Raw genomic sequence first — 26,442 nt, forward strand, 5'->3', positions numbered from 1 at the left:
CCATAGTGACTATGTCAATTTACATTCCCACCAACAATGCAGGAGGGTTCCCTTTTCTCCACACCCTCTCCAGCATTTATTGTTTGTAGATTTTTTGATGATGGCCATTCTGACTGGTGTGAGGTGATACCTCATTGTAGTTTTGATTTGCATTTCTCTAATAATTAGTGATGTTGAACATCTTTTCATGTGCCTCTTGGCCATCTGTATGTCTTCTTCGGTGAAATGTCTATTAGGGCTTCCACCCATTATTTTGATTGGCTTGTTTGTTTTCTTGATATTGAGCTGCATGAGCTGTTTGTATATTTTGGAGATTAATCCTTTGTCTGTTGTTTCATTTGCAAATATTTTCTCCCACTCTGAGGGTTGTCTTTTCATCTTGTTTATGGTTTCCTTTGCTGTGCAAAAGCTTTGAAGTTTCATTAGGTTCCATTTGTTTATTTTTGTTTTTATTTTCATTACTCTAGGAGGTGGGTCAAAAAAGGTCTTGCTGTGGTTTATGTCAAAGAGTGTTTTTCCTGTGTTTTCCTCTAAGAGTTTTATAGTGTCTAGTCTTACATTTAGGTCTTTAATCCATTTTGAGTTTATTTTTGTGTATGGTGTTAGGGAGTGTTCTAATTTCATTCTTTTACATGTAGCTGTCCAGTTTTCCCAGCACCACTTATTGAAGAGGCTGTCTTTAAACTATACATTTCACATCTTTCAATAATGCTTTTTAAGAAAAGGGAGACAGTGGTTCCATATTTTATCCACAGTTTTTGGGGAGTCTTTTCTAGAAGTTGAACCCCTTTTATTTAGCCTTCAAAGAATAATCCTTTATTTATTGTGCTAGGTGTCAATGCAGTGTTCTCAAGAAAATTCCAGGCTAAAGAATACCAGCTCTGTTAGAGTTGCTTTATATGTGTCTAACCTTGGACATCTCACTGCATTTCTTTAGACTTCATCTTCAACAGTGATGAGGGTGACTTGCATGAAAGATCTTTTTCAGTTTGAGAATTTTGAATTTCATGCTTTTAAACACTATTTTTATGCTTTAAAATTCTCAAATTTTAGAGACCTCTGTCCTGAACTCAGACTTTTATATGTAGTAGCCCACTTGACATCTCTGGCTGACATGTCAAAAACTGAACTCCTTTATTTTCTCCAAAGTCTCTTCCACCTCCACAGCCTCTGCATCTCAGCTGATGGAGCCTCCATCCTTCTAGCCTCTCAGTTCAAAAGCCTTGGAGTCATCCTTGACTCTTCGTCTTATACCCAGTATCCAGTTTGTTAGCAAATTCTGTTGGTTCTGCCTTCAGAATGTCACTTTTCACCATCTGCATAACTTCCATCATCTAAGCTACCAACATCTTTTGCCTAGATTACTGCCTAGTCTTCTGTACTTGTATCACTGGTTTAACTCATCCCCCACCCCTAGTCAGTTCTCAAGAGTTGACAGTATATTCCTTGTAAAAGGTAAGTCAGAACATGTCAATCTTCTTTTTACTCCCCTTCCCCCATGTCTTTCCAGGTCCCAAAGTCCTGACAAGGCCCTACAAGATCTATCCCCTTCTTGTCCTCCAAGTTCAACTCTTGCTTCTCTTCTCCCTCACCTCACTTCATCTACACAGACCTCCTTGCTGTTTCTTTAGAATACAGGGCATGCTCGCTCTTTAGGTGCTTGGACAGGATATTTCCTCTACCTGGAACATTATACTGCCAGATACTTTGCGTGGCTAATTCCTTTATGCCTATAAATTTTTGCTCAAATGTTACCTATTCAAGGAGGTCTGTCCCGACCACCTTATTTAAAATTGCAGCCTGCTCTCCCTCTTCTGATACTCCCAAACCCTCTTATTCTACTTTTCTATTTATATTTATATATATTACCTATTTTCTATCTCCCCTGCTATAATGTAAGTTCTGTGAAGGTATGGATCTCTGCCTGTATTCTTCACTCACGTTTCCCAAGCTCCTAGAGTGAATCCTGGTCGTTGCTTAATAAATATTTGCTTGATCGGATTGCTGTATATTGCTGTATGGATTGGTAAAAGAACACTTTGGAAACTATAAAGCTCTTTTCTAGAATATGGTAGTATCTTTTTTTTTAATTTGCAAGAAAGTATATAACTTCTCTTGAGCTTTTATTTCTTCAAATGTAAACAAATGATAGTACCTATTCTACCTTTCTTATGAATCAATATGAGAATTTAATATTCCATACTAATATTATTAATAGGTTAGTAATTCATTGTTTCCCCTTCCCTGACATTTATTTGCCACTATTGTTGTTTGCCTTTTAGAGGAAAAATCATTTTTTATTTGTGGGGTAGGAGTTGGTGAGATGATGGGTATGTAAGTATACCTGAGGACTGCATATTATAGAAGGAAGATGAGTAGCTGAGTCTCAGATCTTGGTCAGAGTCACAATTCTGATGCTTGCTACCTGTGTGATTTTGAATGAGTTGTTTATCTTTTCTGAGCTTCAGTTTTCTTACGTGTTTGGGATAGAAATACCTATCTCTTTAGAGTTGTTGGAATGAAATAATCCAGTGAATGTAAAGTACCTGATTCATCGCTTCACATCTATGCTTAGTAAATATCAGTCTCTTTCATTAATAGCTGTGAAGAAGGGCCAGGCTGTAAGGATCAACATGGTGAACCAGTTTTGACTTTGGATGTGGCCTGAGTTTCCTTCATTTCTAAAAATCTAGATTAAAGAATCATTATGACATGTTATAGACCCGATTCAGAGATGCCTTGATTTTCTTTTTGTCCCCTTTAAATGAGAACTCGATAGTCAAAATGAAGTAAAAGCTGCTCTTTGCATTTTCAGATATCTGCAGTTCAAATCTCTTATAGTATCTTATAAGAAATATTAGATTTTTGGTTTTTTTTTTCACGTTTCAGGCTACTTAAAAAAAACTTTGAAGTGCCTGAGTATGCTGGAATGTTACAACGTATGTCAGCCTAACATACGTAACATCTTGAAAATTCTTCCAGTGGAATTTCTTTTTGTGTTTAAGTAGTGCATTATAGTTCTGGTTAAACAGTACTGTTTTGCTAGCAAGGTTAGTTGATAATGATGTCATTGGTACTCTTCCCCTCTGTAGTATTTTTAATAATTCCTAATTGCTTTCACATTTTATTGTAATAAATTTTACATGCCGTATCTCTTCTTTTTTTTTTTTTTTTTGTGGTACGCAGGCCTCTCACCGTTGTGGCCTCTCCCGTTGCGGAGCACAGGCTCCGGACGCACAGGCTCAGCAGCCATGGCTCACAGGCCCAGCCACTCTGTGGCATGTGGGATCTTCCCGGACTGGGGCACGAACCCGTGTCCCCTGCATCGGCAGGCGGACTCTCAACCATTGCGCCACCAGGGAAGCCCTACATGCCGTATCTCTTTAATCTCTGTTTCATTATAAGATTAAGGACAATAAGTGGTATACTTAGTCACCAGTCAGCGTTCAAATTATTTGCAGAGTTGGGATTAAAATCCAGGTGACCTTCTGTTTCAAATACTCTTTCCATTACAACATGCTTTACAGCATTTGTAAAGGAAAGTATATGTTGCCTTTTTTTCTTTCACTTTTTCTCTTTAAAATGAAAATTATGGTTTTATTGGTTTTTTTGACTTACCTTCCACTAGTTAATAAGCAGACTCATAGGTTGTGAATATTACTTCTTTTTTAAATGTGAAAACCAAACTTAAATTGGCTACTTAATAGATTTCACTTTGATTGGACATGGTGTCAGTCCATCCTTGGCTGATTGCACTTTGAAGGAAATCACTAATTAAACTGTACTCTTAAAGGATTCTCTGATTAAACTCAGATGCATCTAGCTCCCCTTCACCCTGCCTGGTTTCTTTGCTGTTTTAAGGAAAGTTTAAATAGCCCCCTCTGATATGATTCAATTCCAGGAAGCAGGAGGTTTGCATTGCTAGCTTCTCAGGCTCCATTCAAATTTGATACTGTGATTTATGAAGGCTTTTTTTTTTTCTTTTTTCAGTAGGGCTCTGTGGAGAGCCTGGCTGTCTCTAACTCCCCTAAGTGCCTTTTTCCAGTGGCCAATTAGTGCATGTTCACCCAAGCCCAAAAAAGCAACAGAGCAAGTGGGGAACGAATAGTGAAGGGTGGTGACAGAACACGCTTCTGTACTTTCATCAGAGGTTGGGCTCTGGCCCGTGGCTTTGGCCCGAGTAATGTATCCTCTCCAGATAATGATACCATCATCCGCATAACTGCCCGGGCTAGAATTTGTAGAATCTCTGGAGCTTATCTTTATCTGTGATTCTTTTTTTTCCCTTCCATTAAAAAAAAAAAAAAATTAACATATGATTTAAATACAGTAAAATGTCCCCCTTTTCCTGTGCAGTTCTGCAAGTTTTGACAAATGCATACAGTTATGTAACCAACTATTACAGTTATGTAGCCACCATATTCAAGGTATAAAATAATTGTATTACCCCCCAAAATCTCCCTATGTCCCTTTGCATTGAGCCTCTCTCCTCTTACAAAGATCTGTTTTCTATCCATATGGTGTCCAGAATGTCATATAATGATACATAATGTTATGTAGCTCTTGGTCTGACTTCTTTTGCTTAACATACTGCATGTGAGATTCCATGTTGCATTTGAGATTCTGTGGTGTGCATGTATCAGTAGTTTGTACCATTTTACTGCTGAGTAGTATTCCATTATGGATACATCACAGTTTGTTTATGCATTCATCAACTGAAAGTTATTTGCATAGTTATCAGTTTTTAGGTGTTTTGTGTTAGCTGCTAAAACATTTGTTTAAAAGTTGTGTATGAACATAAGTTTTCATTTCACTTGGGTAAATACTTAGGAGTGGAATTTCTGGGCCGTATGGTAAGTGTATATTTAACTTTGTTAGAAGTTGCCAAACTATTTTCGAAAGTGTCTGTACCATTTTGTGTAACCCCCAGCCGTGTATGAGAGTTCTAATTGTTCCGCATCCTGGCCCTTGGTATCATCAGTTTGTCTTTGTTTTTCAAATTCTAGACATTCTAATAGATCTGTAGTGGTGTCTCATTGTGGTTTTAATTTCCCTAAGATTAATGATGTTGAGCATCTTTTCATGTGCTTATTTGCCATCTGTATGTATTCTTTGGTAAAATGGCTATTCAAATATTTTGCTCATTTCAGAAACTTGAGTTGTTTTCTTAATGAGTTTTGAGAGTTCCTTATATTGGTATATTGTGGATACATGTCCTTTATCAGATGTGTGATTTGCAAGTAGTTTTTCTCAGTCATGGCTTGCTTTTCATTTTCTTAATCTCTTTTGAAGAGCAAAATTTAAAATTTTTCATGAGGTTTAATTTACCAGTTCTTTTTTCTTTTATGGGTTGTGCTTTCAGTGCTGTGTCTAAGAAATCTCTGCCTAACCCAAGGTCACGAAGATTTTCTCTTATATTTTCTTCTAGAAGTTTTACAGTTTTAGGTTTTATAGTTAGGTATATAGCCTGTTTTGTAATAATTTTTATATGTGGTATGAGGTCTGGATGAAGATTCTTTTTCCTGTGTATGTGTTTTTTTAATATAGATATCCAATTGTTCCAGTACCTTTTGTTGAAAATACTGTCCTTTGTTGAATTGCCTAATTCTTCATAACACTCTTTTGAAGTTCTTTTATTATCACTCTTTTATAAATGAGGAGGCTGAGGCTTAGAAAGTTTGAGTTGAATGGATTCTGAAGACATGCATTGAGCCTGTTTCTGTGTGCCAGGCATCGTGCTCCAGAGAGACATGGTGCATTCACTCTTAGCTCTGCCAAGGTCACATAGCTAGTAAGTCATTAAAGGATTTTAACCCAGATGGGTTGGACTCCAGAGTCCAAGTTCTCACCCCTTAATGAATTATCATTCAGTAAATGACTGATTAGTTGTAATGTAACCTAAGTAAACCATATGTAGCCATTGTTACCTTAGATTCTCAGCTATTTGAGGGTAGAAACCACTTGTCTTATTTATAGTTGTGTCAGTATTTATCAGTTCCTGGTCCATAATAGGCATCCAACCAGTAATAATAATAACAAAATACCAGACAGTATTTTTTATGCTTAGGCATTGCCCCAAGTACTCCATACTTAATCTTTAAAACAGCCCTCTGAGACAGATGCTGTGTATATTCCATTTCATAGTGGGGCTGAGAAACTTGCCACATACTACCCAGCTGGTAAATATTCAATCCTTGATTGCCTTCCACATTTTCTTAACTGCAATCTAGTAAATAGTGAATAGATGAATGAATTTATTTTCATATCCCTTCAGGATATGTCATCATACTGGTTATATAACTCTAAGTCAGCCTCCTTTTGTGTAACACAACCCATTTTACTGTAGCTTCTGACACCAAACTAGAGTCTATGCAGTCTTTGGGGTGGGCCATGGTGCAGCTCAGAGTCTAGCTCCAGAGTTATGTTCTGAGGTCTTTGGTCTAGCTATCTCTGCCCAGCGCCTGAATCTACAATTCGTTCACTGTGGACTCCTTTGCCTGTTTCCTTAAAAGGATGTGTTGCTTCCTAGTTCCAGACTTCTCCTCCTGAATAATTCCATCCTAGCAGACTCTCTTCTGGTTCTAGGCTTCTCCTGAAGTAAGGACATGAGCTTTCCCTTTACTTAGTAGTTCTCTCATTTGGAGAGAGAGAGGACATGTTTTGTATTATCAGTTGGTTGCTGCTGCTATAACAGTTACCAGGCTTTTTAGAGTTAAATAACTGGCATCTCACTAGAATAACTTGGACTTTTAAATAGGATGTAGGGAGGTTAGCTAGCCCTTGGTTATAGTATAATTCCTTACAGAAGAGCACTGAAATAGAATATAGCCCAAAAATGTGTGTTTTGTTATGGGTACTGCTGCTAGCTATTTATATATAGTTCACTTTTCATGACCTCAGTTTTCATGTGCTCAGTTTTTAAGCTAGAGTTGTCTATCCTAGTTCTGCCACTAAACTTCTCTGATTCACCCTGAGGAAGTCCTGTGAAACTGTGTCATGTGGTCATTAGGTCTAAAGTTATTTTGCAGAAGACTAATGACATTTGAAGGAACTTCTTCCAGGTGTAGGAAACACATAAAATATATTATCTTTTTGAAAGTTCTGATGGGAGTCCTCTACCCACATTTTAAGGTGTTTTAAGAGGCAGAAAAGAAAAAGGAATAGAAGTAGGGGAGGAAATGATGGAAATGCTTGAGTAGTTTGGACTCAGCCCCGAGTTGGAGATTAGTATCAAAGATGCCATACTGATTTCTTGAGGGAAGAGCAAATGGAAAGGTCCTGAAGTGGGAGTGTGCCTGGTGTGTTCAAGAACCAGCAAGGAGGCCAGTGTGGCAGGTGGGAGTGGAGTGCCTGAAATGAGATGGGGCCGTAGAGGTAATGGGGTGGGGGCAGATTAGGGACAACTTTTTTTTTTTTTTTTTTGTGGTACGCGGGCCTCTCACTGTTACAGTGGTGGCCTCTCCCGTTGCGGAGCACAGGCTCTGGACGTGCAGGCTCAGCGACCATGGCTCACGGGTCCAGCCGCTCCAGCGGCACGTGGGATCCTCCCGGACCGGGGCACGAACCCGTGTCCCCTGCATCGGCAGGCGGACTCTCAACCACTGTGCCACCAGAGAAGCCCCCTAGGGACAACTTTTAAGAGATAGGAAGAGAGTTGGAGGATTTTGAATAGAGGAGTGACATGATCTGATTTAATTTTAATAGGACCACCCTGGCTACTGTGATGAGACCAAAGGAGGGGAAGTGTGAAATGTTTATATTAATAGTAATGGCTTTCATTTATATAGGAATCACGTAGCATTTATAATAACATTAGGCATTTATATGGCATTAATAACAGCAATGCCGAGGCCCTTTTAATACATTCCCTCAAAAGAGCTTTCAACAGCTGTCATCACTCGAAGGTCACAAAGTATCTATCCAGACTGGCACCAGTAATAAAGGTTGTGGTAGTCTCAGGAACTGAAATCACACAGAGTTGCTTGGGAGATTTCATAGTGGAAAGGATTCTTAGGCCAGGACTTGACCAGTGGGTAGGATTTGGAGAGGTGAGAAAGAGAAGGGTGGGTATTCCAGCCATGCAGTACTGCGTGAGCAGAAGTGTGGGGCTGGAAAGGCAGATGTTGGGTGGAGGCTGGGGAGGTGCTGGTAGGAACTCCAGTACAGCTAGAGCAAGACGTATTTCACAAGGGTGAAACAGGCCTCCCTCAGTATTTCCGGGGGATTGGTTCCAGGACCTGCCGTGGATGCCGAAATCTGCAGATGCTCAAGTCCCATGGTCAGCCCTCTGTATCTGTGGGTTCTATATCCGCAGGTACCGAGGGCTGACTGTGCTAGAGAAGTAGGTTGGTGCCCGAGTGCAGAGTGCCTTGAATGTCTCATAATGGGAAGGATGAATACCCAGCTAGGAAAATACTCTGAGAGTTACTAATACACTACAGATGGTAGAGGTTAGGTCAAGTCTTGCTTACTCATAATACAATTAAGGCCTAATTGGGATGACAAAACCAGGAAGATTTTACTATACTTAGGACTCCTTGACTTTCTGGATGAATAAATTGCTGTGCAGCCACAGAGATGGGGGAGAAGCGACAACTGCCAAAACCCCTTTCTTTTTGCGTTTGGCAGTATTAGTCCCTGGTATGCCTTAGCATTTTGACTCTTACCCCTATTGGATGTCTGCTGTATGCTGATTAACCTTTTGAAAATGATCTGTTGTCCTATTAAGTCTATAGTTTAGTTATATGGTTTAACATATAATCATATATAACATTGTTATATAAATAAATTATATAATTTAATTCGCACATCAATCCTGTAAGGGTGGTAGTCTAATCACCATTTCACAGATGAGGAAACTAAGGTTCTGAGCGGTTCTGAGAGTAACTTGCCCCACATTATAGAATTTTGCAAATGTCACAGAGTCCACAGTTAAATGCTTTCTAGTCAACCCTGTGTCACCTCTCTGCTTCCCTTTGTTCAGATAGGAGCTCTGGAAGATAGATGAAGAGGCAGCATAGCTCTGCTTTATGTGCCTGGTGAGAAAGATGAGAAAAGGGTCCCCAGCAGCTGCTGCGTGTGGAGTGAAGATGGGGTGTCCCTGGTCACTGTAGGAGGAATGTACTCAGAGGCCCTGCCTCAATTATTTGGCAGAAATTGTGTGTATTAGGAAATCGCAGTAAAAGTCAAACTGTCTTAGTTCATAGGTCTTGATATTGGTTGACATATTTTACACATGGAATATGGAAGGCAGGGTCTAATCTAAGAGGCAGAGCTACCTGGCTACACCGGTGAACAGACAGGTCAGCTGCAGGGGGAGATGGAGACAGCCTGTTCCTTCAGACTCTTGTCCGCGGCCATGGAGCTGCTACGTGGAGGGGCGTTTTTAGTATATGTTTGTAGGATGGATTTCTAATCGTATGAGGCTGGCAAACATGTCCATGGCTGCGTAGGTCTTGGAGAGGTAGGTTGTACTTGCCTGATCTTTGGAAGATCAGGAGTGGATCAGAGCAGGTGAAGTGGCACTTGCCAGCCAGGCTTGTGGCATTCTAGCTAGACCCCTGTCTGCAGGACACTCTTGCTTTGTCTCTTTCTTCTGTTTCTTTCCTGGCTGTGTCTGCCACAGCAGGTCTCAGTGAATTAACAATTGGTAGTACTATGATCTGAATATTAGGCAGATGGAGAATTGCTTAAGATTTTAAAAAATCAGTGTTTAGGATTGTCGAATATATAAATACCAGTTCCAAAGTATCAGAGGTCAACTTTAATGTGAATATTTGTAGAGCCAGTAGATTAATGAGAAGTTTTTTGAAGAAGCAGATTTTGATTCAGGATCACTTGATAGTGATGTATAAAAATTTAGATATAGGCCTTTCCCCCCCAAATTGGGTTTTTTCCCTTTCTTTTCTTAGTCCTCCTCATCTCCTCCTTCCAGCTTCCCCACATTCCCAAAGCTTCTAGGAAGCAATTTATATTCTTCCCACAGCATTAACTCATCCCTGCTTTTTGGCACATGGTGTCTTTGTCGATGAATATTTACTTCTTTTCAGGTGATTCAGGAAAGGCCATTTCTGAAGATGTAAACGTTTGATAATGATCAGGTCAGGAATAAAGATGAGATGAAAGCCTTTTATTATTGCCTTATGTTGGAACTTGTGATAACCCGAACAGTCTGTACTCTTTAATCTCCAGAGTTAAGAATAATGGTTTCTGTGTTTTGGTTTTGCTCTGGTTATTTAAACAACTCTGTGGTAACAAGATGCCCTTTTCTTGCATCAGGAATCTTCTTATTATACCTTATCATACCACTGTACCTTTTGTTAACAATGCATCTCGCCTCTAGCCTGTGAGTATTGGAGCTTACATGGGAGTGGGGAGAAGGGAATAAATATTTCCTGATTGCTTACTCTGTGTGCCAGGATTAGGGCCTGGTTCTTTATACGTGTTATCTCATTTATTCTTCAAACAAGTCTAGGTAGATAGTATTATTCTTATCTTTTTAGTACAGAACTAGAATCTCAAGAGAAATTAACAGATTTGCCCAGGGGCACAGAGCTAGCAGTTACATTCAAGATTTGAACCAACACCTAACTCCAGAGTCCATGTTTTTTGTCACACTAACTACGCTAGGGATATAGGGTCCCAGGATCGCCATAAGGAGGAAGTCCAGAGTGAATTCCAGGGCGTTCTTTGTCCTCTTCTATCCTACCTTGCTCCATTATTTCTATTTAGGTGAAATCGGCTTAACATGAACATAATAGATTGTCTTGACAGGAAAAATAAAAGAGAGCATTGTTATGTTTTAGGTTGTCATAGGAGAGGGGATCTAGAGGAGGATAGGATGAAAGTAAGAAAGAGCATTCCTTCTACTTTTTTGTGGGGTTGGAAGCAAAGGGAAATTGACTATCATGTAGATGTACATGTGAACCTCAAAGAAGTTTTAGCTTTGATCAGGAAGGCTATGGTAAGCTGTCTGTCTCCTTGGGTCCTAGCCCAGCTACCAAGGAAATCATCTACTTGATGCATTAGATGAATAAGAAAAGTTTCCAGAAGAGTCGGATCAAATTCTGAAAGGAAAAAAGAAGAAGAAGAAAAAAAAAGAAATGGAAGAAAGCAACCAGATGAAGGAAAAGATGAAGGCTCTGTGAACCCTGGCCCAGGGATGGGTTCATGAGGCTCCTTTCTTTGAATGGGGCCATAGCAGATATTCAATTCAGCAGTTATTTAATTGTGCTGCTACAAAGTGTCAGGCCTGTGTAAGGCACTCTGTAGAGCTAAGAGTAAAGCCTTGGGAAATTCACAGGCTGATGGGAACAGTATAAAGCCAGGTACCTGCACTATCAATTGGAGCAGGGGCTATAGGGAGGAAGCCGATTCAGTGGAGAAAATCAGACAGACTTGGCTTTTATTCTGGTCCATCATTAAGATGCTTTGTGACCCTGAGCAAGGTAACCTATGACTTCTGGGACTCAGTTTCTTCATCCCTAAAATGAGCACCTTGAAGGGATATTATAGTGGCAGGAGATGTATGTAAAATGCCTGGCATGTAGTAGACTTCAATAAATGGTCACAATTTGATTATTTAGTACCCTGAATGCCTGATCTGGCTTCCTTATTTGCAGGAGCTATGCATCTTTTACCCTCCTGGGACCGGGATGCCAAAGTCCAGAGGAGAATAGAACTAATTTCAAATAAGCAGCAAGTTTATGGATCAGGTGGTCAGGTAGAAGGTGGGGGCCAAATCCAGGATGGAGACATCTGCAAGAGTGTAGGCTAGGCTGCCAGCTGGAGACCCTAGGGAGTCACAGGCGGCAGGCTTGGTGGCAGAGCTGGTCAGGGCAGGTTAGCATGTTGGCTCTTGGAGCTTCTCCAGCTTGCTTTCAGTTTAGTGATTGGGGCAGGAGGCTATGTAGTCCAGGTGAGAGTAGACAAGAATAATCACTGTCACAGAAGAATGAACCCTCCTGCCGTTAGGTGTGGTAGACAAGTGTGAGGGCTAGCAGCAACCAGCTCAGAGTCTGAGGGCTCAGATGACAGGTTCTCTCCACTGTGACCTTGATTCTAGTGGGAGAGAAACCAACTCTGTGAAATCTCCCCAGGGTCTGCATGTTTACTTACTTATTGGGATGCTTTTTACTCTTACTAAAAATAATATTTCTTTGGTCTTGAATGATTATTTTTGAAAATGCAGAAAATACATATAGAAATCACCTATAACCTTACCGTCCAGATGTAACCATTTTTTAAAAATAAATTTATTTATTTTATTTGTTTATTTTGCGGTGCTTTGGGTCTTTGTTGCTGTGCGCGGGCTTTCTCTAGTTGCGGAGAGCATGGGCTACTCCTCGTTGCAGTGCGCGGGCTTCTCATTGTGGTGACTTCTCATTGTGGAGCACAGGCTCTAGGCGCACGGGCTGCAGTAGTTGTGGCACTTGGGCTCAGTATTTGTGGCTTGCGGGCTCTAGAGCACAGGCTTAGTTGCTCCGCCGTGTGTGGGATCTTCCTGTACCAGGGCTAAAACCTGTGCCCCCTGCATGGGCAGGCGGATTCTTAACCACTGCACCACCAGGGAAGCCCCCAGATGTAACCATTGTTAATACTTGTTGTGTTCCTTTCAGACATTTTCCTATTATGATGCATATTAATATACATATGCATGTTCATTTAAATAAAATGGGGTTGGACAATACTTAATATTTTGTAAGATTACAAAATACTGTCATTGCCAGTTTTTATTTTATATCATTTAAATGGATGCATAGTATTCTATTGTATGAATTTATATAATTCCCTGTTGTGGGACATTTATCCTTTAGCTAATTTTCTGCAATTATAGATTTTGTGGTAAATACTTTGTCAATAAGTCTGTGAAGATGTATACAATTCATCCATGAAATGGATTGCTAGGTCAAAGGATAAGCCGAATTCTAAGGGTTTTTATTTCAACAAATTGTCGTGCAGAAAGGCTATATAAAATTGGCACTCCTGCTGGCAACTATGTGCAAACATTCATTTTCCCAAAGCATCAACAGCAGTGGATAATATCATGATGAGGGAAATGTCTCTAGTTTGGTAGATGAAAATGCTATATGTTTTAGTTTTCTGTGCTGTTGATTTGTAAAGGTAGCTCCAGTGCTCACACCAGTCTCCCTTACATTTGCCATTCCTTCCTTCTTCTCTGATGGTGGTTTTCTATTTTGCAGCATTGCTGGGAGCCTGGTGTATTCCTACATCACTTTCTCTGAAGAGCAGCTGAACAAACAGTCAGAGGCCAGTAACAAGCTGGACATTAAGGGGAAAGGAGCAGTATGACCAGAGGATTGCATCAGCTACATAGGCCCGAGTTTTTGATCAGCTCGGAACACTGGCAGTTCTTATACAGATTCTGAGGTGTCTTGATTATGGAGAAAATACCATTCCTTTGCACTTGTACAATCTGAGGATTGATTGCTGCCTTTTAAAATTTTATGAGACTTATAATTGACTCTTTTAAATATGCCATTTGAATTAATTTATATCAGACTGGAAAATGTACTGGGCTTTTTAATTTATTTTTCTTCTATGCCAACAGTGAAACATCAATGTTTTGAAAATATTTTATTCCATAGTTCGATATCCAGGTGTCCCTGAGAGCTGCGGATATGAAGTGCTTCACCTGGAGCCTCAGCATTCACATCGTTGCCGCGTCTGGAGGCACTTGAGCCTTCCTTCTGCTGGAAATGCAGCCAAGGAGCTTAAGTTTCTCTTCTTTGAATTTTCTTTCTTAACAATTGCATTTTCTTCATAAGGATGTCATCACTCCTTTTGCCAAAGATGACATCTTTGGCGCTAAAGAAATGTGTGCAGCTTTGAAGTGTATTGGTTTCCACGCTGGCTTCCCTAAGAACTCATGGGATGAACAGAGTGCTTTCCTTGAAAATATTCTATTCCCTCTTTGTTGTGTAGGATGAGGATAATGAAGGGACGGAGGAAGTAGGCCTTTTCCTCATTTATTCGTCTGTCTCTGATTCATTCATTCAACTAAAATGTACTGAGTATGTAGTTATGTGCCAGGCATTGTGCTAAGTGCTTGGGGGTAAAGGGATGTTTTGGAGGTAGTTGCCTTGCTCTCACTCCTGCTATAGTGACCGAGGGTTAGACAGAGAACTTAGCTCTGTTGATTTATTTAGAAGACGTTGTGACTATGAACAAGTCATGGAAATTTTTTCAGCTCTCAGAAACTGCAGATCTGTAAGCAGGGTTGGAAGCACCTGTCTACCAGCCCCACAGCGATGCGAAACCACATGCTACAGTGTATGTCACATGTATGTGAAAAGCTGCAATTGTAAACCATGCAACTCAGCCTTTCTTCTCTGAGTGAGAATGGCATGCAGGGAAGGGGACCATCATGTTTCCCCATGCTTCCCACCTCTGGGTTTGGTTGCTACTCTTTTTACTCATCCTTGAATCAATATGTCTACATCTTATATTTTTGAGAGTATGGTTTGAGGAGAAAGGCTGGTTAGATGTTTCTCCATTGTTGAGGCTTGGACTGTCTCTGGCAGTGTCAGTGTTAGAGCCATCATCTTCCTTTCCACTTGAGTGGCACGAGCATACCTATTTCCTTTGGACGCTCCCACCTACATCCCACCTCCCTTGGTCACTTGATGGGCATGCCCGCTTCTCTCAAGACCAGCGCTGCATCCTGGAGAGCAGCTGTGGATGGGCATGCCTAAATTGCCTCTTTGGGTGGGTCAGGTGTTAACTCGAACACAGTAGTGTGACTTGGCTTTAGAGACATCCATTGACTTTGGAGATGAGTGTTTGCTCAGGCCAGCTGTGCAATCATTGTGTAAGAGGCTGGGTACCTTTGTGTTGGTGTACACTCTGGCTTCCATTTCATTAGGTTTGCAATCTACTGGCCTTTGTTGACCTAAACAGTTAGTATTTTGGGGCCTCAACAGGGGACCTGGAAGGTTTTGATTTCTTTTTATTTTTGAAAAAGTATTATATTGAGGTCATTTCACTTTCATATCTTTCCCTTATTTTGTCTTTATCGAAGCCTGGCCGGTGGTGCTGGGTCCCTAGAATTAGCCTCATGGCCAACTCCTAAGTTATAAGCTCCAGGTAAGGGGTCCTAAGGCTCACTTTTTTCCAGTATTATGTGAGCTGAGAAAATTCAAGTGGGAGAATAGGATATTATCTTGTACAAGATATCTTGTTGTCCCTGTTTTATTGATAAGAAAACAAGCCTCAGAGAAAGTTAGGTGACTTGCTAGTAAGTCACAATTCCTGTTTTTTCCACTGAACCATGCTGCCAATGATAACCTCCCTCCTCCTCTGAGGGAGTGAGGAAACGGGGCTGCCAGCTAAGCTAGCTTGAGCTCTGTCAGGGAGGCAATCTGTTGATTGAATTTGGAGTCAGAGAGGAATAGGCTTTGTGAATCAGGGAGAATGATGGGTCAGTCTACATGCCTGAGCTTCTGTCTCACTTCCGGGCTGGCCTCGGTTGACATGCACTTCTGGCTGTGAATGTTGCTGCCACTGCCTGGTTTTGCCACTGGGGACAGTGGGAAGTCGTGGGAGCTAATTTTAGCAGTTCTGTTCCTTCTTCTGTCAGCCACACGGAGGAGGGAACTTTGATGCTAGAAATACTTCGTGTGCATTTAGAGGTGTTGGACTAAAACCCCACCAGGGGTTGCACTGCTTCTTGGGGATCAGGTTCCCTTGAAGATCTGTCATCTCTCCAGGTTTATTTGAGGAAATCATGAATAGTTATAACTTCACTAGATGCACATGACCTCAGGGCTCCTGGCCTATGCTGAACTTTCTGGATGCTTAGAAGCAGTAGAGTAGTTTACAGCTTCTGCTCTGTCCATGTTGATTGCTGGATGCCCCCTTCAACTGCCACCAACATTTCAAGATAAGAGAAGGAAGCCTGGAGAAGTTGGAGACTGAATAGACTGGCCAACCAGTTTTGAAGTTTGTTTTCAATTACGTGCAGGCTTGGTTATGGCACACACAAAGAGATTTACCTGGCATTCCAGCATCTGATAAGGCAAAAGTTCTTTGACCTGTTAACTACCTCTTGGAAGAAAGAGAGACAGTATAGAGTTAAATGCTTAAATTTGCCCTTTGAGACAGATGAGCTGTGGTGAGAATTTTGAAAACACATTAGTGACTAGTGGCTCCTCTTCTTGAGTCAGTGACAGTGATGTTGTCTTTGGCCAGTCTGTTTTTCAGGCAGTGCCAGATTGATTTGAATAACCCTGGTTGGCCAGGGTACACATTGCAAACATGTCAGGTGATTTTTAATACCCTTATATGGCAGTTGGCTGTATGAGTCAGTCATTTGTAGGATCCAACTTGCACGTAGGTTAAGAAAGAAAAGTATGTTTGCAGGTTTGTTGTTTGTAGTCCTAGTGTATCAGGAATGCATGGTAAGTTCACATCAGTAACGCTGATGTAGGATCTTCGTGGAAAGAATAATAGAATTTCACTTTTGACTGGTTTGGGAAGGAACCCAGGATTTGGGGAGGGCCTGCCTTTGCTTTCATTATTATGGTGTCATTCAGTGAGCAAAGATTGACTGTTTTATTCCAGGCATTATGCTAAGCTCTGGGGCACCTGAGGTGAAGAGGGCAGGGTTCTTGTTCTCAAGGAATGTGTAATTCTTTAGCCAGAACCCGATTGAGAGAAAGAAGCAGATGAAAGGAGTCCGTGATTTATGAGTAAAAGCTGCCTGCACAGTTGTCAGCACCGCTGATCAGGGGTGTCCCACCCACTGCGCTGAATGAAGCACTTTTTTAATCTAAGAGGAGTTATAACTCCTACTAGTCCCCCAGCTCTGAGATGCGTGCCAGGCCATTAGACTTCTGTGACTAGCCTGGGTCCCTCCTCCCTCTCGTGCGTGCATTCTTGCTTCCTCCCTCAGAGCTACAGCTGTGTACTACTGGTCCTCCTTGTGAATGAGGCTGTAATTGATTTTTCCCTCCCTGAGGGGAAAAAAGATACTCAGAATAAATGAGATAACAGATGCAAAGTACTCAGCACAACGCCTCCTACATATTAGGCACTCAGCACATGTTGTTATTGTCATTATTTCATGGTAAGACTATAGGCAAAGATTAAGATTCTTAATTTGTGCTCCTTAAAATGCTAGAGGCTGGGCAGTGTATTTCTTTTAAAATGTGACCCTATACTTTGTTGCCTCTAGAATGCTTAGTTTCAAAGAACAGTTTCTGCTCACGGTTAAAGAATGGTTTCTGCTCACGGCCGTCTTTTATTAAATACCTACTGGATATAATTGTGGATATTGTGTGATGCAGGTGAATCCATCTGTTTAAAAAAAAAATAAAATTACTTTCGTATTTGGTAAATTAAAAAAAAAAAAGAAAGAAAAATTATTTTCTACCTGAGAGGAAGATAATTAGACTTCAGAATGGTGATTCCGTTAAAACTTTCCCAGTTTGTCACCTTAAGGTAGCTCCTGTATAGGTCAGACATTCCTTCTTCCCTTCTCCGAATTAAATGCATCAACTTCATGCTGTCTCTGTGTCCAGGCTTTTATCAGTTGGTGTTTGTGAACCTCTGGCACCATTGCTGTTTTCTAAACCTACCTTCTAGTTCTTACTGTTAGGGTGCCACTTCATCATGGTATGAGGAGGTATTCTATGGTGGGTTTTTTTTTAAGCTTGCTTTTTTGAAAATACTTTTTAAAAAGAAATCTACTGGTTAGATTTTTTTGTCTCACAAAAATGTTTTTAGAGATTATTTTGTTCATAAATGTTTCTTTCTCATGCTGATAATCAACTGAGTTTGTCTACAAATGTTAGCCTATCACAGTATTTTTTCAATACAGATTCTATTTACCAAATGACCATTTTAGTGTTTTTAAAAGGTACCGAGGATTGAGATATGTAAATCAGGTGACATAATATGAAAATTATGTGCCTAAATATTTTTGTAAAGGTGTCAAATAAATACTTTTTCTTCAACACATGTATTAAAATTTCTTTCTAAGTGCCTACAAAGACAGTCAAGAGCCATAAGTATGCCTGAATTTAAGAGGATGGCATCCAAGTTAGTTAACTGAGACCCAGTAATAGAGAAAATACTGTTTGCCGTTGTGATATTATGATTTATAATAAGAAATATACATTTGGTCTTTGTCCCTGTTCCTGGCACACAGCTCCTAAAACCCTTGTAATTTTTTTTTTTGTGTGTGTGTGGTAAACGGGCCTCTCACTGTTATGGCCTCTCCTGTTGCGGAGCACAGGCTCCAGACGCGCAGGCTCAGCGGCCATGGCTCATGGGCCCAGCGGCTCCGCGGCATGTGGGATCCTCCCAGACCGGGGCTCGAACCCATGTCCCCTGCATCGGCAGGTGGACTCTCAACCACTGCGCCACCAGGGAAGCCCCCTTATAATTTTCTATAAGAGCTATAGGAACATCTTTTGTTACAGTATTTAGTATCGTTTCCAGTTCCTGAAATAGCTCCAGAGCCGTAACAGTGAAATGGGTGTCTTTCCTTAGCATCTTTCAACCATACCTGAGTTTATGTTAATGAGGTGACTTTTGGAAACTCCCTAAGGCTGGGAGCTGGTTGCCCGGGGAACCAACTGAATGATTTATATTGGAACTTTCAACCTCCACACACCCGCCCCCTCCAAGTGGAGGGGAGAGGGGCAGGAGGTTAAATCAATCACTAATGGCCAGTGATTTAGTCAATCTTGTCAACATAATGAAGCCTACATAAAAATCCATGAACTTTGAGATCTGGACAGCTTCCAGATTATCGAACATGCATAAGTGCTGGGATGATGATGCTTCTGGAGAGGGCATGGAATCTCGGCACCCTTCTCCATGTACTTGCCCTCTGCATCTCTTCCATCTGCTGTTCCTGATTTGTATCCTTTTGTAATAAACTGGTAGTTTAGTAAGTAAACTGTTTTCCTGAGTTCTGTGAGCCACTCTTAACAAATTAATCCAATGTGAGGAGAGGGTGTGATATATAGCTGTTTGTTCAGAAGCACAGGTAACAGTCTGGATTTGTGATTTGTGTTGGAAATGGGTTGGGGAACAGTCTTGTGAGACTGAGCCCTTAGCCTGCAGGATCTGATGCTAACTCCGGGTACATAGTGTCGGAACTGAATTACAGTTCCTGTTACAACCTGTGTAGCAGACTGGCTTGGTAGGGAAACACACACACATTTGGTGACCAGAAATATTGTGAGTAGAGCATTGAGAAGAAGACCCAGGGGCAGTTTTTCTTTTATAACCATTCAATGCTTTGCATGAATAGCACATATGACTAAATATCCAGTGTCTTTGGTGTACTTGTGGTAAGCTGAAAGGAAAAAAAATGCTGATAACCTCTCTGCTTTTAAAATATTTCATCTGCTTCATCGTGTTTAAGACTCTGAGTAGCTTTATTAGGAAATAACCCCCAAATAAAACATGCTCATCAGGAAGCATTTTTTGGTACTGGCACACTCAACAGAGGTAGAAGTATATTAAGGCATTAAAAAAAAAAAGCGGTAAAACATAAAATTTACTATCCTAATACTTTTGAAGTGTACAATTCAGTCGTATAATGTATATTCACATTGTTGTGCAATCAGTCTCCAGAACTTTTTCATCTTGTAAAACTGACATCCATAACCATTAAAGAGCTCCCCATTTTCCCCTTCCCCCTAGTCCCTGGCAGCTACCATTCTACTTTCTGTCTCTCTGAATTTGACTACTCTAGATAACTCGTATGAGTGAAATCATTCAGTATTTGTCATTTTGTGATTGTCTTATTTCACTTAATGTCCTTGAGGTTCATCCGTGTTGTAGCACGTGTCAGAATTTCTTTTTTGAGGCTGAATAATTTTCCATTGTATGTATATACCAGCTTTTATTTATCCGTTCATCCACTGACGGACACTTTGGTTTCTTCCACCTTGTGGCTATTCTGAATAATACTGCCAAACAAGCCAAGCTGTCACTTTGGGTTGCTCTAACAAGTTGCCACAGACTGGGTAAACAACAGACATTTTTTTTTCTCACAGTTCTGAGGCTGGGATGTCCAAGGTCAAAATGCCAGCAGATCTGGCGTCTGGTAAGAGCCCACCTCCTGGTTTGCAGATGTCCATCTTCTCATATCCTCACGTGGTGGAGAGCAGAGAGGAAGCACGCTGTCTTGATTTTTCTGATAAGGGCTCTAATCCTGAGTGTCTCCACCCTCATGACCTAATTACCTCCCAAAGGCCCCATCTCCAAATACCATCTTATAGGGGATTGGGGTTTCAACATATAAATTGGGGGAGGGGGAGGGGACACAATCTATAGGAGTGGGTGTGCGAATATGCTTTCGATTCTTTTTGGAGTTGCTAGATCATATAATAATTCTATTTTTAATTTTTTGGGGAGTTGCCATACTGTTCTCCATTGTGGCTGTGCTATTTTACATTCCCACCAGTAGTGCACAAGGGTTCCAGTTTCAACACTTGTTATTTTCTGTTTTATTGATGGTAGCCATCCTACTGGGTGTGAGGTGATATGTTACTGTGACTTGTATTTTCCTAATGATTAATGAGCATTTTTTCATATATTCGTTGGCCACTTAATATACTTTCTTTGGAGAAATGTCTATTCAGGTCCATTTTTTTCAATTGGATTTTTTTGTTCTTGAATTTTAGGCATTTCTTCATAAATATCCTGAATTTTAACCCCTTATCAAATATATTATCTACAAATATTTTCTCCCATTCTGGAGGTTGCCTTTTGATTCTTGTTGACTGGTGTCCTTGATGTAGTTTTAAATTTTGACATAGTGCAATCTGTCTATTTTTACTTTTGTTGACTATGCTTTTGGTATCATATCCAAGAGATAATTGCCAAATCCATTGTCATGAAGCCTTTTGTCTACGTTTTCTTCTAAGAGTTTTATAATTTTAAGTCTTGGATCTGTTTTTAGTTAGTTTTTGTGTATGGTTCAAGGTAAGGATCCAGCTTTTTTTTTTTTTTCCATGTGAATATCCAGCTTTTCTGGCACCAGTTGTTGAAGAGACTGTCCTTTAAGGCATGTGTTTTAATCAACTTTTAAATATCATCTTAGAGTTTTTTTCTTTCTAATTTGTGAGATATATGCTCTTTCACACAGCCCCTTGCTGGTTTATCGTCTCGCTTGGCTTCCGCACACAGGGCCCTTGGTTATTGGGGAGCAGCATGGAAGAGGCACTGTCGAGAGGGGCAGAGCGCAGAGCTGGGGACTTTGTGTATCCACAGCAGGTGAGCAGTGACCACGTGTCCTCAGGACTTCTTCCCTGAAGCTCTCATCACATCTGTTTGTTCATCCATCCATCGAGCAAGACTGAGCTCACTGAAGCCAGCGCACAGCCTGTAGCAGAGGCCTGGCACGACCTTGTTTTACAGGTGAAGCTGAGGGAGGTACAGCTGTGCACTGTGGTTGTGGAACCCACATTCCTATCCTGATCAGCCTTTGCTCTTCCCCACGGCACTGGATACTTGTTTCTCCTCGTCTGCTTGTAATATACTTGGTGGTACCAAGCTCATCACCACCATATGCCTGTCAGTTGGCATTCTTCATTCGGAGTTCACACACAGTGGACTTAAAGCTGGCAGGAGCTGGTGGCTGGTGGAGCCTGAGTAGGCAAAGCAGCCATGCTTTTCAGTTACGCTGATGGTGCCCTCTTGTGGCCACAGCTACCACTGGGGGAATCTATGGTGGAAAGCAATTTGCTTTCCAGGAAGGAGAAAAGCACTATGATTTACTTATTTATGCGTACTATATGCTGTTACAGAGTTAGGCCTCTATCATGCGTTTTCATGGGGCAATGTACAATTGGTGGCTTAAACAAGGCTGAGGGATTTGTCCCTCAGCTGATAAACTGAAATCTGGACTTTGATTCCAAAACCTTTTTTCCAAAGAATTCCAGATAACATCCCTGCGTTAGGAGAATGCAGTAGGAGAGTTTCACCAGAGCTCCTCATCATGTCTGCTTATCCTTCAGGTAACTTATTTTTTTCAGTGGATATTTTTGAGGCCAATATCTACACATGATGACAGAATCATGAAATTATCTGAGCTATATGTAAGAATCTCTGGGAGGAAGAATGCCATTCTACCTGGGAATGGTAGGAAAAATTTCTTGGGAGAAACTGCCTTTGAGCTGATTCTTGAGGGACAACTAGGATTCAACTGAGAAGCTATTGGAGGGACAGGCCTCCAGCATTCCAGGGCCACTGTATCTGTTTCTGTCTGGAATGCATTCCACCCCTCCCCCCAAGTCTTTAGAGCACATGCCCCCATCTCTGTGGGCCTTCCTTGGCCAGCGGATCTGAAATGGTACCCCACCATACTCCCTTCCCCTTCCATGCTTTATCTCCTCTCATCAAATTTAAGCTTAATGAAGGCAGAGATGTTGGTCTGTTTTGTTTGCTCTTGTGTCCCCGGCACAGCACGTAGAAGAGTGCTGGGTAACGTTGTAGGGACACAGTATTTCCTGAATTGAATACATCTAGACAAAGAGTAGCCAATTAATAGCTACATTTTTTGAGCACAGCAAGGCAGAAACATAGCCTCTTCTTCATTTCAGAAAGATTATGCCAGCTGCAGTATTTGGATTGTATACTGTAGACTGACAAATTCAAATCTTACAGGGCCCAGGCAGGAAAGAAGTGTGAATCTGAAAGAATGCAATCAGTACATAGGACAGTGAGTGGTAGGGCTTGTGGTACCTACCTGCTTAAAGGCATTCGAATTAAAACAAATCTGCCAGCCAGGTTTGGCCCACTGGCTACCAGTGTGCCTAAATCAAGGAACTGCTATAGATCAGATTTGCACAATAACAAGATCGCTGAGGTTGCTGTGCAGCTTACTGTCAGGTGGTGGTCAAAGAAGGGTGGGACTGTACAGGTAAGTACATCAGCTAGAGAAGGATGCACAGTCCTGCTGAGAAATGATGGGGTCCTAACGCGGTTGTGAAAGCACGGCAGAGAAACAGGATTTGAGTTATTTTAGGAGGTAGGATTAATAGGTGATGATGAGATCTGTTTCTATTTTTTGTTTATAAGTAAGTAAAACTGTGGTGAATTTTTTTTTTTTTTGGCTGAAATCTAATGTCTTCAGGAGACCAAACATGAACATTGTTAAGTATTTATCTTAGGTTTCCAAGTGTTTTCCAAAAAGGTAAATTTGAAGTGTAGCCATGGAACAGAGTACATCCACTACCCACAGTAAAAATAAGTTTATTGAGCATTTGCTACATGCTAGGGAGGCATTTCTTCTTGGCACCTTACATATAAGTACATTCGAATCCTCTAAACTGTCCTTTAATATAAGTCCCATTATTAACTTTATTTTAGAGGTGAGGAAACAGGCACAGGAAGGTCCCATTGTTGGACAGTGGTAATTGTGAGAAATTCTTTGCTGTACAGAATATAAATTTGCCTTCCTGTAAGGCCTACCTTTTGCTCTGAGTTCTTGGAGCTGCAGTACAGTGTAATGTCTGCATGTGGAGGAAATGTCAAATTATTCTTTTAAATCAAATTACATGAGTCCCCATCTTGCCACTTGGCAGGATATTCAATCTCAGTCCTTCTCTAAGGTTAGACAAGATTGAAGGGAGAGTCACCTGGTGCCTAGAATATAGAAGGGGGACATTCTTGTCTTCAGTCCCTCATGGTCACTGCTGAACTCATCTTAATGACTAACTCTAAGGTGTCCTTTGAAGGCAGGTGGCACCACAGATTCCAGACTTCGGCACAGTGATATTTTTTACTCCTGGAAGTTCCAGTGCGTTGAGTGCAGCCTGTCCTACACCCCATGCAGCCATTCCTTTGATGTCTTACTCAACGAGATTTGCATTCTAGCTTTTGTCAGAGCCTACTGACCATCTTTTCAATTTGCGGACTTTCTCCTTTCCAAAACTGACTTGTGGGAAACAGGCTAGGAGAAAATGTTGTTTGCAAGCAACATCTGCTTTTTACCCCAGAACACACATCTTCCCTGAACGCAAAGATCCAACCTGGAAAAATACAAAGTGAACAAAATCCCAATGATTGGAAAGGTTAAGTCTTTCAACTTCTCAAGGTGGCTTAGTTTCCCCATTTGTAAGTTGGGGGAAATATCGTTTTGAGATTGGTTTATGAGTGTTTAGCCCAGTGCATGTAATGGCAATCACTCAATAATGGTACATGTATTATTTGCAATAGGCTTGTTTTAGCTGCCTGATGACCGTTCGTCTGTGATCGGCATATGCTCCTTTTGAGGGAATGGCTCTTCCCCAACTGTCCTAGCCAAATGAATCCAAAAGGAGCTCCCACCTTATGAGTTGGCTAAAGGATGGCTAATAGTATTCACTTCCCTGGCCATAGGGACTGATTGGCCAAGGGTTGAGCCCATGGCCCTAGCCACGCATACCTACTTATATAACTATTAAGTGTCGTGAAAGAGAGAGACAGAGGGATCTGATCTTGTCTAAGAAGCTCAGTCTAAGGCTGTTGAACTTTGGACAAGTGATTTCTCCATTTTGGGCCTTAGGTTTTCCCTTCTATAAAATCAGAGGACTGAGTGGGAGGTTCCAGAAGGGCTACATCTGGGCTCTGGCAGGTTCCTCTCACCCTCTTGCTCTTCATGTACAGGCTGCTTCTTGGCTCTGCGGAAGGACCAGTGTACAGGGTTCTGTTGTGGCTGCCGTACCTAGCAAAGCACACCCTGCTATTTTACTTTCGGCTTCCTGTTTACCTTCCTCTTTGCCAGTCACATAACAAAGTAAAGGAAATTGGAATCAACTGCCAAGTGACCACTACCAGATTTGAAGGCTACTACAAGCTTGTAGTTCTGAAATTCACATTGCTCTGAAAACCAAGTTTTTTCTTGAGTTTGTTGGCAAACTCATTTGGCAGCAGTATTTGACCTGAAATTTGTATGAATACGAATACATTTTATTGTGGACATAAGTGTTTTTACCATAGGTTCTATACCCTGCCATGGATCTTTTATAGAACAGATGTATTACCTCCCTAAAATCTGAAAAATTCTGGCTGTGGGGATTTTGGGTAGGGGATTATAGACCTGTACTACTACTAGGTCTTTATCTAGTACTTTCTGGGGATAAAAAAAATTTCCCATGTGTGATTGTATAATCCCTGTGATACTGGCACTGTGGGTGTCATGCTTATTTTACAGATGGGCAGTTCAGCTGTTTATTTAGCACAATATGTATGACAAAAGTAGTGGCCAAATCAAGAGGGGAAATCTTGAAATATGGCTGAATTTGGATAAGTGGGATGGAAAGAGGTGGCATGGTGTAGAAAAGGCTGTTTGAATAGGATTCTGAATAAAGTACAGTTGACCCTTGAATAGTGGGAGTGTTAGGGGTGCCTACCCCAATCCTGTGCAGTCGAAAATCCAAGTACTGCTATTTCTGCCTCCAAAACAAAGGGACTAGTAAATGACTCACCCAAGGGCAGGAAGCTGAGAGTTTGGATAGAATCAGGACTCAAACCCTAATTCTTTTGATTCCCCATATTGTGATCTCCAATCAAACACTAACCTTCCCCCCTGTAAAATGGAAATACAGGCACTATATTTATTGGAAAAAGATACCCACGTATAAGAGGACCCAACACAGCTCAAATCTGTGTTTAAGGGTCAACTGTGCATATTTTAGACTATCCCTTGGTTGTAATGGAGGTATAATCAGAGATAAGGAAATGAGTGGGTCAATCTTCTGAGAGGATAGTCAGAAAACAAACATGGCCCTTCCTCTCATGAGGCTTACGATCACAAGGGGGTGATAATCCTACAAAACCAAAATGCCCCCTGTGACTAGTGCTACATAGAAGACTTAAGTCTTTAGTAAGAGCCAGTGTAAATCCACCTAGAAATAACATTTTTGGCATATGGCCTTCGTTTTTCCTAACCATACATATGCATGAAATATATCCCTTGAACAAAACTGGGGTCATCCTGCTCTTTTCACTTAAAGGTATGACACAGATTGTGGCAGAGGAGAGAGCTAAACGAGCTGTTTCATCCTTTTTGGCCGAATATTAGCATTAGCCACTTAGGAGATTTGTAGACACAGCCCAGTTGTGTTTATAGTGTGTTTCTGAAATGCAACCACTTGTCTGCTGAACACTGGAGGCAGATGCAGACAGCAATGCAGTAAGAAGGCCACATGGCAAGGCAGTTCATGGAGCCGGGAATTCAGGCTGTTTGAAAGCTCAGAACCACCAGCCATCCAAATTTCCACCCTCTACAAATATGTGTTCAGAGGGGATTAATGGAGTATTCAGACTCAGAACGACTGGCACCACAGCCAGAGCTGGTTTCTCTTGTTCACTCAGCTAAAGCACAACTGGTGACAAGGGTAGACTGAGGGCGAGTTCTTTCCCTCAACCCAGATTTTCTGGTCGGGAGTTTAAAGTGGCTCAGGAATTTAAAATGGC

The 26,442-nt window shown here is 41.2% G+C and overlaps 1 protein-coding gene across 2 annotated transcripts in view; it reads left to right on the top strand.

The window, feature by feature from the left end:
- The window catches only part of SLC35D1 (solute carrier family 35 member D1), a 53,551-nt gene extending 36,163 nt beyond the window's left edge, over positions 1–17,388 (top strand). For both annotated transcript variants that reach the window (XM_019919977.3, XM_019919976.3), the window contains one exon: positions 13,203–17,388. In XM_019919977.3, the coding sequence (XP_019775536.1) occupies positions 13,203–13,311 (109 nt within the window). In that variant the 3' untranslated portion in view covers positions 13,312–17,388. The remainder of the gene's footprint in view (positions 1–13,202) is intronic.
- The last annotated feature ends 9,054 nt before the right edge of the window (positions 17,389–26,442 follow it).

Source organism: Tursiops truncatus, chromosome 1 (genome assembly GCF_011762595.2).
Source record: "Tursiops truncatus isolate mTurTru1 chromosome 1, mTurTru1.mat.Y, whole genome shotgun sequence".
In the NCBI taxonomy this organism is placed as follows: Eukaryota; Metazoa; Chordata; class Mammalia; order Artiodactyla; family Delphinidae; genus Tursiops; species Tursiops truncatus.